This window comes from Penaeus vannamei, chromosome 12 (genome assembly GCF_042767895.1).
Source record: "Penaeus vannamei isolate JL-2024 chromosome 12, ASM4276789v1, whole genome shotgun sequence".
NCBI classification, from domain to species: Eukaryota; Metazoa; Arthropoda; class Malacostraca; order Decapoda; family Penaeidae; genus Penaeus; species Penaeus vannamei.
This window is the reverse complement of record NC_091560.1, coordinates 46,284,065-46,299,064: the sequence shown is the minus strand read 5'-3', so window position 1 is coordinate 46,299,064 and position 15,000 is coordinate 46,284,065. Positions and strand designations below refer to the sequence as shown.

Here is a 15,000-nt window from a genome sequence, read left to right as displayed (position 1 = left end):
TCCCCGCCACGCTGTCCAGCTCGGCCGCAGAGATAACAAGACAAGCACTATCCGCTTTCTTTCCCCCCCCCCCCCCTCCTCCCTCCCTCCGTCCAGCTCCCTCTACCCTCCCTCCCTCCGGCTGGGGCCCCACCACCCTCTCCTCCCTCCGGCTGGGGCCCCACCAGCCTCTCCTCCCTCCAGCTGGGGCCCCACCACCCTCTCCTCCCTCCAGCTGGGGCCCCGCCACCCTCCTCCTCCCCTCCAGTCCGACCCCCTCTGCCCTCCCCTCCTCTCCTCCTCCCTCTACCCATACCCTCCCCTCCCTCCCGCCAGTTCGATTCCCTCCATCCTTACCCTCCCTCCCTCGTTCCATCCCGTCTCCCCTCCACCCTCCCTTCGCCCTCCTCCTCGTAACCCCCTCCCCTCCTCTCTTATGACCCCATCACTCTCTCTCCTCTTCTCCCTTCTCCCCCCCCCCCTCCTCCTCTCCTAGAAAATGTAATCGGGAGAGGTTAAGAAAAAAAATCAAGAGAAATTAGAACACACCAGAACCACCAATTAAAGAATACTCCAATTCCTTCTTTTCTTTTCTCCCTCTCTTTCCCTTCTCTCTTTCTGTTCCTCCCTTTCCTTTTTTTTCTTTCTCCCTCTCTTTTCCTTCCCTCTTTCTGTTCCTCCCTCTCCTTTTTTCTTTCTTTCTCCCTCTCTCTTTATTTCCCATCTCTCCCCCTCCCCCTCCTTTTTCCTCTTTCTTCCTCTCTCTTTATTCCCCCTATCTCTTCCTCCCACTCCTTTCTTCTTTCTCTCTCCCTCTCTCTTTATTTCCTCTTTCTTTCTCTTCCTCCCACCCCTTTCTTCTTTCTCTCTCCCTCTCTCTTTATTCCCCCTCTCTCTCCTCTCTTTCTTCTTTCTTTCTCCTCTCTCTTTATTCCTCCTCTCTCTTCCTCCCACTCCTTTCTTCTTTCTCTCTCCCTCTCTCTTTATTTCCCCTCTCTCTCCCTCCCTCTCCTTTTTCCTCTTTCTCCTTCTCTCTTTATTCCCCCTCTCTCTCCCTCCCTCTCCTTTCTTCTTTCTCTCTCCCTCTCTCTTTATTTCCTCTTTCTTTCTCTTCCTCCCACCCTCTCTCTCTCTCTCCTCTCTCTCTTCTTTTCCCTCTTTCTCTATCCTCTCCTCCCTCTCCTTCCCCAAACCAAAGAGCAGAGAAACAACACCCGGTCCTCCCAAGATCCCGGCGAAGACTGTCGAAAACCTCCCCAAGATGGCGGGAGCTCGGAGGCTGCGGGTGGCGGAGGCGGAGGCAGGTGGTTCTCGCTCGCAGGTGGTCGACAGGTGGTTCTCGGGTGTGGGGGGTGAGGGGAGGGGAGGAGGGGGATAGAGGAAGGAGGGGATGGGGAGAGGGGAGGGGGGGGGTAGAGGAAGGAGGGGAAGGGGAGAGGGGATAGATGAAGGAGGGAGAGGGAAAAGGGGAAGAGGACGGTAGGGGGCGAGGGAACAGAGGGAGGGGTTGGTAGAGGAGTTAGGAGGAAAGAACCAACTCATAAATCCTCACAAAAAAAAAAAAAAAAAAAAAAAGCAAGGAGAGGCGAAGACGACTTATAAATCCTCAATAATAATAATAATAATAATAATAATAATAATAATAATAATAATAATAATAATAATAAACGAAGAATAAGCAAGGAGAGGCGGAGACGACAGCCCGCGCCGCCTCCAGAGCCCTGACGTCACGCCCCGACTTACGCAGCCGGTCGTGCACGAGAACGACCATCCCTCCGACAGGACAATAAACAGTCGTCGATGTTCCTTCGGCGGCCACGACACGCCCACTACCCCCACCCCCGCCCCCCTGTAACCCCTCAACCGCCGCCCGCACCCTCAACCCCTCCCACCCCCCCCCGCCCCCTGCACCCGCCCGCGAGAGTGTCCGCCGCGGCAAATGTATCTGCGCCGCCCGTGACGTATTGCGCGGCGCCATCTAGTGTTCCTGTCACGAAGGACTGATCACGGGGCTTAATGGCGCTCTGGAAACGGGCGCCTGTTCTCGCTCGCGCCTTTTGGTGCCTTTTCCTCTTTCTCTCTCTCCGGTTTTTATTGTCGCTTACGTCTATTGTTTTCATTCCTGCTATTATTATTATTATTTTTTTTTTTTTGCTTTTATTGGCGCTTATAAATATATTTGTTTTATCCTTATTTTCTTTGTTTTATTGTCGTTTGCACCTATTGTTTCTTTTCTTTCTTTCCCTCCTTCCTCTCTCTCTTATTTGTCGCTTGCACCAGTTATTTTTCCCACATTTTCTCTCTTTTCTTATTGCCGCTCCCACCTCTTCATTTTTCTCTCTCTCTCTCTCTCTCCGTCTCCTCTCCTCTCTCTCTCCTCTCCTCTCCTCTCCTCTCTCCCTCTCTCTCTCTCTCTCTCTCTCCTCTCCTCTCTCTCTCTCCTCCTCCTCCTCTCCGCCCTCCCTCTCTCCTCTCCTCTCTCTCTCTCTCTCTCTCTCCCTCCCTTTCCTTCCTCTCCTCTCTCTCCTCTCCCTCCCCTCCCCTCTCTCCCTCCCTCCATTCCTCTCCCTCCCTCCCTCCCTCCCTCCTCTCTCTCTCCCTCTCCCTCCTTCTCCCTCTCCCTCTCCCTCCCTCCCTCCCTCCCTCCTCCACCCCCGGGGCCTCTGACCTCCGGGGGCTGAGGTCCCTCCGAGCGTCGAAATATCGCTCCCTAACCGGCCATCCGTTGCTCGTCCTCCGTCCCTCCGGTCCCCTCGATCCGGTCCATTTGCAAGCTAATGTAAGCGGACGGACAAACACGGTCGGCGGGGCAGTCACACGAGAGGACGGATCCATCGAACGACGTACATCACTCGCCCAGGCAGTCGTGGCCGCAAACATTAAACGCACACACGCACGCACATGATAATAATAATAATAAAAAAGACGAGAAACTTATACATTACACATTCCCGTCGCACACTCCCGCCGCTGCACACCGTTCCCCGCACGTTACTCCCCTTCCCACCTGACGTTTCATTTAACAATTATCATTTCCCTCTCTCTTTTTTTTCCTCTCCTCCCTTCCCCGTTCGTCCGTTCCTGCGGGCGTGAAGAGCCGGGACATTAAGCCTCCGCAGATGTGATAAAGTTATGAATAAGTTACACGGCCCGCTGACCCCGAACGCGAGAGGCGATCTGACCTGAGCCCATCCGCGCCGCCACGGGGGTCGACCCGCCCGCGTCCCGGCTTCTTGGACAGGTACAGAACAGGACCTGGTAACGGCGAGGCGCTAATAAGCCGCGGGGTTTGTGGTCACGCACTCCGGGGGTGGGGTGGGGTGGGGGCTGGGGCGGGGCTCAGATGGAGGGGGATGGGAGGGGGAGAGAACGAGTAACGTGGGGAAGCGGGGGAGGGAGGGGAGGAAAGTGAAGGAGGGGAGAGGGAGAAGGAGGGGAAGGGGAGAGGGAGTGGAACAGGAGAGGTGGGGGAAGGGGAGAGGGAGTGGAACAAGAGAGGAAGGGGAAGGGGAGAGGGAGTGGAACAGGAGAGAAAGGGGAAGGAAAAGAGGAGAGGGATATATGCCTTGCTAACCATCTTGATTGCTATGTAACCTTGCTTACTATCCTATTAGCTATGCAGTCGGGCATAAGCATACACATAAATTTGATAACATATCTCTACATTTACTACTTGTCTATCAATGGTCATCAATCTGTCTTCCTCTTTATCTATCTATATATGCGTGTTCGTATGTAAGATACAGATAGATAAATAGATAAATAAACTGATGCACGGATAGAGATTAAAAGCTAGAGAGAGAGAGAAGAGAGAGAAGAGAGAAGAGAGAGAGAAAGAAGAGTAGAGAAGAGAAGAGAAGAGAAGAGAAGAGAAGAGAAGAGAAGAGAAGAAAAGAAAGAGAGAGAAAGAAAGTAGAGAAGAGAAGAGAGAAAGATATGAGAGACAGAGAGAAAGGGAGAAAAAGAAAGAGAAATTGAGGATCCCAGGAGCAAAGAAGGGAAAATATTAATACAAAAGAAGAGAAAACGAACAGAGGAAGAAAAGGGGTAAAGAATGGAATCGTGAGTAAACAGAAGAAGGTCAAAGGGATCAGATGAAAGTATCGAAGTCATGTGAGGAATTCAAGAGCAGAGACACGAGGGAAAGAGAGAAAGAGAGAGAGAGAGAGAGAGAGAGAGAGAGAGAGAGAGAGAGAGAGAGAGAGAGAGAGAGAGAGAGAGAGAGAGAGAGAGAGAGAGAGAGAGAGAGAGAGAGAGAGAGAGAGAGAGAGAGAGAGAGAGAGAGAGAAAGAGAGAGAGAGAGAGAGGGAGAGGGAGAGAGAGAGAGAGAGAGAGAGAGAGAGAGAGAGAGAGAGAGAGAGAGAGAGAGAGAGAGAGAGAGAGAGAGAGAGAGAGAGAGAGAGAGAGGGAGAGAGAGAGAGAGAGAGAGAGAGAGAGAGAGAGAGAGAGAGAGAGAGAGAGAGAGAGAGAGAGAGAGAGAGAGAGAGACAGAAACAGAGAAAAAATAGAGAGAGATGGATCGAAATAGAGAAAAAAAAATAGTGGACGGGAGGGAAAGACAATGGATAGAGATAGAGAAAGAAAGGAAGAGAGGGGAAGAGAGAGGCAGAGAGCGAAACAGAGGAAGAGAGGGCACGGGAGAAGAGGTCATGCCCGAAACAGGTCAGAAGTTTACAAACGGGAAAGCAAGTGGTCCTCCGGGCGGTGCGGGCGGGGACTCGAGGAGGAAGGCTGGAGGAGAGGGAGAGAACGTGAGGAATGGGGGGAGAGAGAGAGGGAGGGAGGAATGGGGGGAGAGGGAGAGGGAGGAATGGGGGAGGAGAGAGAGGGAGGGAGGGAAAGAGGGAGGAGGAGGGAGGAAGGAAGGAGGGAGGGAGGAGAGAGAGGGAGAGACAGAGAGAGAGAGACACAGAGAGAGAGAGAGAGATGAAAAAGAGAAAATGAAGAAAAAAAGAAAAGTGAAGAAAAGAGAAGAGAACAAACAGAAAAACACAAGAAAGAGAAGAGGAGAAAAAATCCACAAAAAAGACACGAAGAGACAGCCAGGGAGAGAAAAAGCCCAAGAAAAAAAAACAAGCCAGCCACCCAAGATATCCAAGCCCGAGCGAAAGACACATTGAGAGCAAAGACAATCCGAGAGCTACGCGTCCTATGCCCCCCCCCTCCCCCTGGCCCACGTCTCCCTCCCCCTCCCCCCGTCCCCGTCCCCCTCCCCCTCCCCGTCGCCTGTCCCGTCAAGTGTTCGAAGGTGTCGCGCTGGCTTTGTCGGGCGCGTTCGAACAAATGAAGCGGAAGGGTTGGCTTGTCATGGGCTAGAGAGTCTGGAGGCGCCCGTCCGTCACGCGAGGGTCCTTCTATCTCCCTTTCCGATGCTCGTTCGCTTCTTATTTCTTCGCTTTCCTGTCTTTTATGCCCGTTTTATTTCTCTCTCTTTATCGCTTTCTTTAATATTCGTGTTCATCTTTTTTTTTCTCTTTTTCCTCTTTCTCCTCCTCCTCTTCCTCTTTCTCTTCTTCTTCTCCCTCTCCTCCCTTTCACCCTTTCCTCCCGACCGATGCCACGTGCCCCCCCCCCTTGCCTCCCGGAGTGCCACCACGCGCGCCCTGCGGAGTGACCTCGCGTCCCCCCGGTGTCACTTGCGGCCGGAGGTGCCATACCCGAGGCCAGCAGGGGAGGGAGGGGGCGAGGGAGAGGGGAGGGTGGGGTGGGGGGGGGGGAGACGTTGCTCTGGGTTGATGTTTTTGGGCTTCTTGGGGCTGTACTTTCTCTCCCCTTTTCTTTTTTTCTATTTTTCTTTTTTTTTCTCTTTCCTTTCTTTTTTCGTTTCTTGCTTCTTTCTCTTCGCCCTTGTCCTATTCCTTCCTTTCCTTTTCTATCGTATCCTCTTTATTTACATTCCTTCTCCTCTTACGTCTCTCCCTCTCCTCTTCGCACTCCCATCTCTCTCCTTCTCTTGCTAGCTTGTCCACCTCTTCCTCTTCGAGTTCCTTCAGGTTTCCATGGGTTTCTTCGGGTTCCTTCGGGCTCCTTCGGGTGCTTTAATGTCTCCCTGGCTCCCTCCGGGTTCCTCTGGGCTTCCCTGGATTCCTCCGGGTTCCTCCGGGTTCCTTCGGGTTTTCATAGATTCCCTCGGGTTCCTCCAGGTTCCTCCTTGTCCCTACGGGTACCTCCGGGTCCTTCAGGGTTCCTCCTTGTTCCTACGGGTTCCTTCAAGGTTCCTTCAGGGTTCCTCCGGGTTCCTACGGGTTCCTCCGGGTCCTTCAGGGTTCCTTCAGGGTTCCTCCTTGTCCCTGCGGGTATCTCCGGGTTCCTCCGGGTCCTTCAGGGTTTCCTACGGGTTTCTTCAGGGTATCTCCGGGTCCTTCAGAGTTCCTCCGAGTTCCTCCAACTTCCCCCAAGTCCCCCCGGGTTCCTTCCCAACCCCCCAACCCCCCCCTCGCCCCCGCCCCCGCCCCGCCATGACACCCCGCGTGATCGTTCCGCGCGTTAATGTCGTCTGTCCCCGTCGGGTCCGGCGCGGGGTCGAGCCTCCGCCGCCTCGGCCGTCGTGACCCGCTCCTGCCTTCCTGCCGCCCGCCCCTCTCCCTCTCTCTCCCTTTCTTCTCCCTCTTTCGCTTCGTTTCTCGCTCGCTCTCTTTTTCTTCTCTACTCTCTCTCTCTCTCTCTCCCTTCCTTCTCCCTCTTTCGCTTCATTTCTCGCTCGCTCTTTTTCTTCTCTACTCTCTCTCGCTCTCTATGTTTCGCTCGCTCTCTTTTTCTTCTCTACTCTCTCTCTATATTTTTCGCTCGCTCTCTTTTTTTTCTCATTTTCTCTCTCCCTCGTTTATTCTCTATCTCTCTTTTACGTTCATTTTCCTTCTTTCTTTTTCGATTTTTGCGTTCCTTCTCTTTCTCTCTATGTTATTTCTCTCTTGTTCTTCTTTCTCTTTCTACTCCAGTTTCTCGTTCTCTCTCCTTCTGCAATAATCCCTATCTACCCTATGCACTTTACCTTTCCTCCTCTTCCTCCTTTCTCCTCCCTCATTCCTCCTTTCTCCTCCCCCCTTCCTTCCACCCCCTTTCACCTTCCTACTCCCTCCTCCCCTCTTCCTTCCTTCCTCCCTCCCTCCCTCCTTCACCTCCAAGCTGAGAGAAAAAATAAAAAATAAAAATAAAAACACACACAAACAAGGTTCTGTTTTTCCTTTTTTTCTCTCTCTCTCTCTCCACCTGATAATCGTAACAGAGGTGGGAACTGGAGGCGTGAGGTTGCCTTCTGAGGAGGAGCACTTACGGGGTTATGTTGCGGTCGAGTAAGAGGACGAGGGGCAGGGGGGGCGAGGGAGAGGAGGGGGTGGTGGACGAGGGAGGAGGACGAAGACGAGGGGGAGGAGGGAAGAAGGAGGGAGAGGGAGGGGGAGGAGAGGAAGAAGGGGAGGGCAGAGGAGAGAGAGGGGGAGGGAAGGAGAGTGGGGAGAAGGGGAAGGTGAGGGAGGAGGGGGGGAGAAGGGAGATAGAGGGAAGAGAGGGAGGAGAGGAGAGAACACATGGGAGGAAGATACAGGTAGAGAGAGAGAGAGAGGACAGTGAAGCGGAGAGAAAGGTAACAAGAAGACACCGAAAGAGAAGAGGGCAAGGCAAAGATAAAGGGAATCAGGGAGAAGGTAAGGGAAGCCTTGGGTAAGGGCAGGGGGCATGTGCAGACGGTCGTACCAATCTTACCGTTACCTACCACGATCACCCCTTCCTTCCCCATCCCTTCCCCACCCCTCCTCCTTCCTCCCCTATCCCCCCTACCCTCACAGAAGTCCCTCACCCTCCCTTAGCGAAGCCAGAGTGTCTATTCCCTTCGACTCCCTCCCTCAACCCAAAGTATTTTACTTCTTACCCTCTATCCCTGCGAACCTTACCCCCCTCCTTCCCCTGCAGCTCTCCCTACCCCCTCCCTCCTTCACCCTTAGTACCTACCCACCACCTCCTATACCCCCTCCCTCCCCAACAAATCTCTCCCCACCCTCCTCTTCCTCCCCCTCCCTCCCCATTCCCTACCACCCACAAACCCCTCCCCTCCCCCCGCTCCCAACCCATTCCCTACCACCCATAATCCCTCTACCCCTCCCCCCATTCCCTACCACCCACACACCCACTACCCCCTCCCCCCCATTCCCTACCACCCACACACCCACTCATCACCCCCTCCTTACCCATTCCCCACCACCCACACTCCCCACCCCCCCTCCACCCCTCCCCGCCGCCCCACCGTCTGGTTTATAGTCACGACCTGCAACCACCTCGCAGCTCTATCGTATATTATATCTGCCATAAACCTCCTCAATTTATTATCATCGGGTTAAGCGAGTCGGCGTCACGAGCCGCTGGAGGAGACGACGGACCCGGCGCGCAGGACTCGGCTGGCGGAGGGAAGGAGGCGCAGGAAGCGGCTGGCGGAGGGAAGGAGGCGCAGGAAGCGGCTGGCGGAGGGAAGGAGGCGCAGGACTCGGCTGGCGGAGGGAAGGAGGCGCAGGAAGCGGCTGGCGGAGGGAAGGAGGCGCAGGACTCGGCTGGCGGAGGGAAGGAGGCGCAAGGAAGCGGCTGGCGGAGGGAAGGAGGCGCAGGAAGCGGCTGGCGGAGGGAAGGAGGCGCAGGACTCGGCTGGCGGAGGGAAGGAGGCGCAAGGAAGCGGCTGGCGGAGGGAAGGAGGCGCAGGAAGCGGCTGGCGGAGGGAAGGAGGCGCAGGACTCGGCTGGCGGAGGGAAGGAGGCGCAGGAAGCGGCTGGCGGAGAAAATAAGGCTCGCTCAGAAAACGGCTGTTGAGGGGAAATAAGGCGCAGGAATCGGCTGGCGGGGGAAAAAGTAAAAAAAAAAAAAAAAAAAAAAAACGGCTGGCAGGGGAAAAGGCGACGGAAAACACGGCTGGCAGGAAAGGCGAAGAAAACGGCTGGTGGGGAAAAAAGGTGAAGAAACCGGCTGGCGAGAAAGCCGGAGAAAAACGGCTGGAAAAGAACCGAAAATAAACAACAGAAAAGGACCGGTGGAAAAGGGAAGTCAGAGCGCCGCCATCTTTGTTTTCAAATCGCTTGTTTACTGATCAGCGCAATTGGTTTTATTTTATTTTGTACTTCGTACGGTTGCTTTTCGTTCTTTTTGTTTTGTTCTTCACTTTTTCCTCTTCTTCTATTTTCTTAACGTGGTCGATTTTAATTAATCGACGCTTGTAATCGTTATTATCTCTATCATCACTATTACTATTATTATTGCCATCATTACTAGTATCATTATGTTCATTATCATCGTTTAACTATCATCATCATCATCATTATCATCCACACCATCACCATCATCATCACATCATCATCATCACTATCTTACCCCCGCATTATCTACCTTCCTCGCAATCTACCTTCATCATTCTGATCATCATTTTAATTCCAATCACCACATCAAACTGCTCTCATCTCACCGCCCTTCACCATAACTGTCGTTCGAGAAATAACTATTTACTCCAAACACTTAAAGTTACTCCAATCCTCTCTCGGCTCTGTATCAACATGTGCAACCGCGCTGGTCCATGAGTCACACACCAGCGCTACGTGACACGCACACACACGCACACACACACGTCCGCACACACGCTCACACACACACACACACACGTCCGCACACACACACACACACACACGCACACACACACGTACACACGCACGCACACCGGCGGGCCTCCGTTGCATTAAAGCTGCACTGTTGGTCTGGGTCGCCATGAGGTCAGGCAACTTGCAATGATTCTCTGCAAGATTCTCCAAGATTCCTGGCGGTTTTCATATCTTGGGTCTTATCTTTATTTTTGTTTTTGTTTTTCTTCTTTTTCCTATTCTACATCTTCTTTTATTTCTTCTTTTACTTCCTTTTCTTTTACTTGTTCTTTTTCTTCTTCGTCTCCTTCTTCTTCTGTTTTTACTTATTCTTTTCTTCTTCGTCTTCTTTTCTATTTTTTTCTTCTTCTTGTTCGTCTCCTTCTTCTTTTTCTTCTTCTTCATCTTCTGGGATGTTTAATTTTTTTTCCTAAAATCTCTGGAATTCGGTTCATTTCACTGTTTTTACTTGGAGGGAAGAGGTCGGGGAGGGGATGGGGGAGGGAAGGAAAGGAAGAAGGGAGGGGAGGAGGAAGAGGAAGAGGGGAAGAGGGGGAGGGGAAGGGGAGGGGGAGAAGGAAGAGGAAGAGGAGGAGGGGGAGAAGAAGAAGAAGAAGAAAAAGAAGAAGAAGAAGAAGGAGGAGGAGGAAGAGGAAGAGGAGGAGGGGGAGAGGGAGGAGGAGGGGGAAGGGGGAAATGAGAAGGAGGGGGAGGGGGAAGGGGGTTATCAGGATGCATTTCCGTTATCATTTCACAATTAATGAATAACCAAATGAATGGAAAAACAGCGGAAAAAATACCTTGGCGTTTGTTGCAGAGGGACCCGCTCGACGTGTGGTTCTGGAAGCTTCTCACTTGCAACAGAAAACGAGGGCGGTTTCGTTTTTCTTTTTTTTCTCTCTCTTTCCTCCTTTTTTCTTTTCTTTCTACTTTGGCCTCTTCTTCCTCTCTTATTCTTCTTCCTCTTCCATCTCTTCACGCTCCTCTCCCTAACCTAAATCATCTTCATCTTCATCTTCCTTATCATTTTTTCTTCCACTTCCTCCTCCGCCTCTCTTTCTTCTTCTTGTCCTTCTTCCTCCTCCTTCTCCTCATTTTCGATATCCTCCTCCTCCTCTTCTTCTTTTTCCTTCCTTTTACTATCCTTCTTTTTCCTCTGTCTCTTTCTCCTTCCTTTCTGTTCTTCTCCTTCCTCTTTCACATCTTCTTCCTCTCTCTCTTCTTCTCCTTCCTCTCTCTCTTCTTCTCCTTCCTCTCTCTCCTCTTCTCCCTCTTTCTCATCTCCTTCTCCCTCTCTCTCTTCTCCTCTTCCCCTTCTTTCTCATCTTCTCCTCCCTCTCTCTCTTCTCCTCCTTCCTCTCTCTCTTCTTCTCCTTCCTCTTCTCCCGACCCCCAAGGCCGCCACACAACAAACCCAAGACAGCGACAAGAATTCGCAAAGACACTCTGGCCGTGAGACGTTTCCAGCCATTGTCCTTGCTCAGGAAAACGTTTCGAGCAATTACTTAAGTTTCGTTTAAGAATCCGAGCCTCTCCGGGGCGGAAACCGACGGCGCTTAACTTGAGAGGAGGGAGGGAGGAGGAGGGAGGGAGGGAACAGGTAAGAGGGGAGGGAGGGAGGGAGGGAGGGAGGAGGGAGGAGGGAGGAGGAGGAGGAGGGAGGAGGGAGGGGAGGGAGGGAGGGGAGGAGGGAGGGAGGGAACAGGTAAGAAGGGAGGAGGGAGGAAGGAGGGAGGGAGGGAACAGGTAAGAAGGGAGGAGGAGGAGGGAGGAGGGAACAGGTAGGGAAGGAGGAGGGAGGAGGGAGGGAGGGAGAGAGGGAGGGAGGGAGGAGGAAGGGAGGGAGGAGGGAGGGAGGGAACAGGTAAGAAGGGGAGGAGGGAGGAAGGAGGGAGGGAGGGAACAGGTAAGAAGGGAGAGGGAGGGAGGGAGGGAGGGAGGAGGGAACAGGTGGAGAAGGAGGAGGGAGGGAACAGGGAGGGAAGGGAACAAGGAAGAAGGGAGATGGAGGGAGGGAGGGAGGGAACAGGAAAGGAGGGAGGGAGGAGGAGGGAGGGAGAGGAGAAGGGAGGAGGAGGAGGAGGGAGGGAACAGGTAAGAAGGAGGAGGGAAGGAGGGTAGAGGTAGGGGAGAATAAGATGGGAGGGAGGAGAGAGAGAGAGAGAGAGAGAGAGAGAGAGAGAGAGAGAGAGAGAGAGAGAGAGAGAGAGAGAGAGAGAGAGAGAGAGAGAGAGAAAGAGAGAGTAGGAGGGAACAGAGAGAGAGAGAGAGAGAGAGAGAGAGAGAGAGAGAGAGAGAGAGAGAGAGAGAGAGAGAGAGAGGAGAGAGAGAGAGAGAGAGAGAGAGAGAGAGAGAGAGAGAGAGAGAGAGAGAGAGAGAGAGAGAGAGAGAGAGAGAGAGAGAGAGAGAGAGAGCATAAGAGGAACATGAGAGAGAAAGAGAGAGAGATATTGTGAGACAGAGAGAGAGAGAGCGAAAGAGAGAGGCTGTTAGAGAAAGATTGTGAGAGAGAGAGAGAGAGAGAGAGAGAGAGAGAGAGAGAGAGATTATGTGAGAGAGAGAGAGAGAGAGAGAGAGAGAGAGAGAGAGAAAGAGAGAGAAAGAATGCACCAGACGACCGGAAGTGACGTGTTTCATCAAATCTCGAGGGCTTTGATTGCTGCTAACCCCCCACCCCCCACCCCACCCCCTCCCTAATATCGTTGGAGAGAGGGAGGGAGGAGGAGGGGGAGGAAGGAGAGAAGACTGTTGGAGAAGATAAGCGGAAATGGAAAAGGCGGGGAGAGGAGAACGGAAGACGGAGAAGGTGAGAAGCGGAAAAATAATGAAGGAGAAGAGAGAAATAAGAGACAAACAAAAATAAAAGGAGTGAAAAATAAGAGGAAGAGAAAGAGGAAGAGGAAGAAGGTAAATTACAGGTTCGGGGAGGGAGGGAGGGAGGGAGGGAGGGAGGGAGAGGGAGAGGAGAGGGAGGAGGGAGAGGGAGAGGGAGAGGGAGAGGGAGAGGGAGAGGGAGAGAGAGAGAGAGAGAGAGAGAGAGAGAGAGAGAGAGAGAGAGCGAGAGAGAGAGAGAGAGAGAGAGAGAGAGAGAGAGAGAGAGAGAGAGAGAGAGAGAGAGAGAGGGTGCGAGAGAGGGGAGAGAGAGAGAGAGAGGCTGCAGAGAGAGAGAGACTACATCCAGCAGAGAGAGACAGAGACAGGGTGCGAAGGAACTTCTTCGATGCGGAGGAGGGGGGGCACCACCTCCACCTTCTTCTTCTTCTTCTTCTTCTTCTTCTTCTTCTTCTTCTTCTTCTTCTTCTCCTCCTCCTCCTCCTCCTCCTCCTCCTCCTCCTCCTCCTCCTCCTCTACTTTCATCTCCTCCTTCTCTTGTTTTCGTTCCTCCTACTATCCTTTTTCTCCCTCCTCCTCCTCCTCCTTCCTATTCTCCTCTTCTCCTTCCTCTATCTCTTCTCCCTTCTCCATCCTCCTCCTCCTCCTTTTCTCTCCCTCCCCCTCCTCTTCCCTCCCCTCCTCTTTCTCCTTCCTCCATCCTCCTCCTCCTCTTCTCCCTCCCCTCCTCTTCTCCTTCCTCTTTCCCCTCTTCCTCTCCGATAAAACCCTCGTGGACCCCCAGCCCTTCCACCCGAGCTGGCTATCCCTCCTTTACAAACCGGTGGTGGAATGGTAGACTCTCCACCATTCCACTCTTAACGCGGCAGTGGACTCCCAACACTTCCACTCTGGTATGCTACCGCCCTCCCCCCCCCCCCACCCTTACGCTACCACGCTAGTTTATCGCTAATATACCGGTGGACTTTCACACTTCCACACTGATATGCTAGTGTCCATTTTTAATCTAACATATTAGACTGAAAACGGAATTTGTTGAATGGTATGACTCATCCGACCAGTTTACAAGGATTTAGTGGGAGAAGATAGTAGTTCTGCGATTTTATAGTAGCATACCACTCTACCAGCATACTACTTTAAACCGCAAAACTATCGTCTTCTCATACTACCACAAAGTTCTTGTGAACCGAATGAGGAACACTTGACTCACTCCACAAAACCCCGATGATTTGACATGAATATTGCATCATCTAATTCCTAGAAGCTATATTTTAGAACTCTGGTTTCGTCCATTCCCGTTTATTCACATTCGAAAAAAGTGCTATAATACTAACACGCTACCACGCTACCATGCTACCACACTACCACACTACCATGCTACCACACTAACACGCTACCACGCTACCATACAGTCGAAATCCTCACTTTGTAAGTGGTGGTATTGGTAAACTCCTGGTATCAACTGGTTTGGTGTTTTTAATTCGACCTGAAAATCGCTCCTTTTAGCTCATTATCTGGCAATCTCACCGATTTGATGCTAATTGCGAAACTTTCTTGATCAATTTAATAGGCAAGCAATCATTTGCTTTCAGGCAGCGAGGAAATTGCTGTCTAAAGCGCCTATATTCTCCCGTAAGACTTATTTTCTTTTGCTCTAATTCTGTCAATTAATCTATTTTCTTCTCTCTTTTCCTTCCTCCGAATTTTTTCTTTTTCTTTCTCTCTCTCTCTCTCTCCTGTTTATCTTCTCCCATTCCACCTCTCGTAATTTTTGCCTCTTTTTCCCCCGTCTCCCTTCTATCATTTCTCCAGCTTCCCTTCCTTCAGTAAACATTCTGCATTCTCTCTGCCTCCTAATTTTCGTGCGACGCCCACACGCACGCACCCCTCCCCCATCCCCTCCCCCTGCCTCCTCCCCCGCCCCCCTCTTTTCCCCAACCTGCAGACACGCGAACTACAGGTCTCTATGCATTCATAAAAGTGAACAGGCAAAAGTGGTTGGTCCCGAAATGCACTAATGCACCAATGAATGCATTTTTTTCCTTCTTTCTTTCTTTCTTTCTTTCTTTCCTTCTTTCTTTCTTTCTCTTTTCTTCTCCGCCAAATTAATTCATATAATTCATCTGCTTCCTTTTCTCCTTTGCTATCTTTGCACCGTTTGCTACAATACATTTATCGTCGTTTCCTTATTTACAGTTTCGATATATTTCACGTCCTCTCTCCTCCCCTTCCCATTTGTATCAAAAAGATCAAATACGAAAATTACACCGACTTATAAAACGATCGAAATAACAGCAAAACATAAGCGTAGGTACTCAACACTACACACGAAGGGGAAGTAACGGACCCATAAACGTTATAAAAGAATAGAAATTTCGTACTTACCGACACTGTCCCGGCTCTTGACATGTTCCGTGTTCAGGATGACAACCAAGTTTACACACAGCTGTTGGAAGAGAAAACACAAAGGGTTGGAAGATGTCAAGTGGTGCTACAAATTGTTGGCAAACAGGTGAGGAAAAAAAAATGGATTTCGTCGTGGCAAAATGTAAGTGGAATTTTTTGTTTAGTTGTCAGAAAC

General features: G+C 51.6%; 1 protein-coding gene across 2 annotated transcripts in view; it reads right to left on the bottom strand.

Annotated features, from left to right (window-relative positions):
• Ser (protein serrate) overlaps positions 1 to 15,000 on the bottom strand; it is a 360,589-nt gene that overhangs the window by 87,382 nt on the left and 258,207 nt on the right. For both annotated transcript variants that reach the window (XM_070128370.1, XM_070128371.1), the window contains exon 5: positions 14,805 to 14,865. In XM_070128370.1, the coding sequence (XP_069984471.1) occupies positions 14,805 to 14,865 (61 nt within the window). The remainder of the gene's footprint in view (positions 1 to 14,804; positions 14,866 to 15,000) is intronic.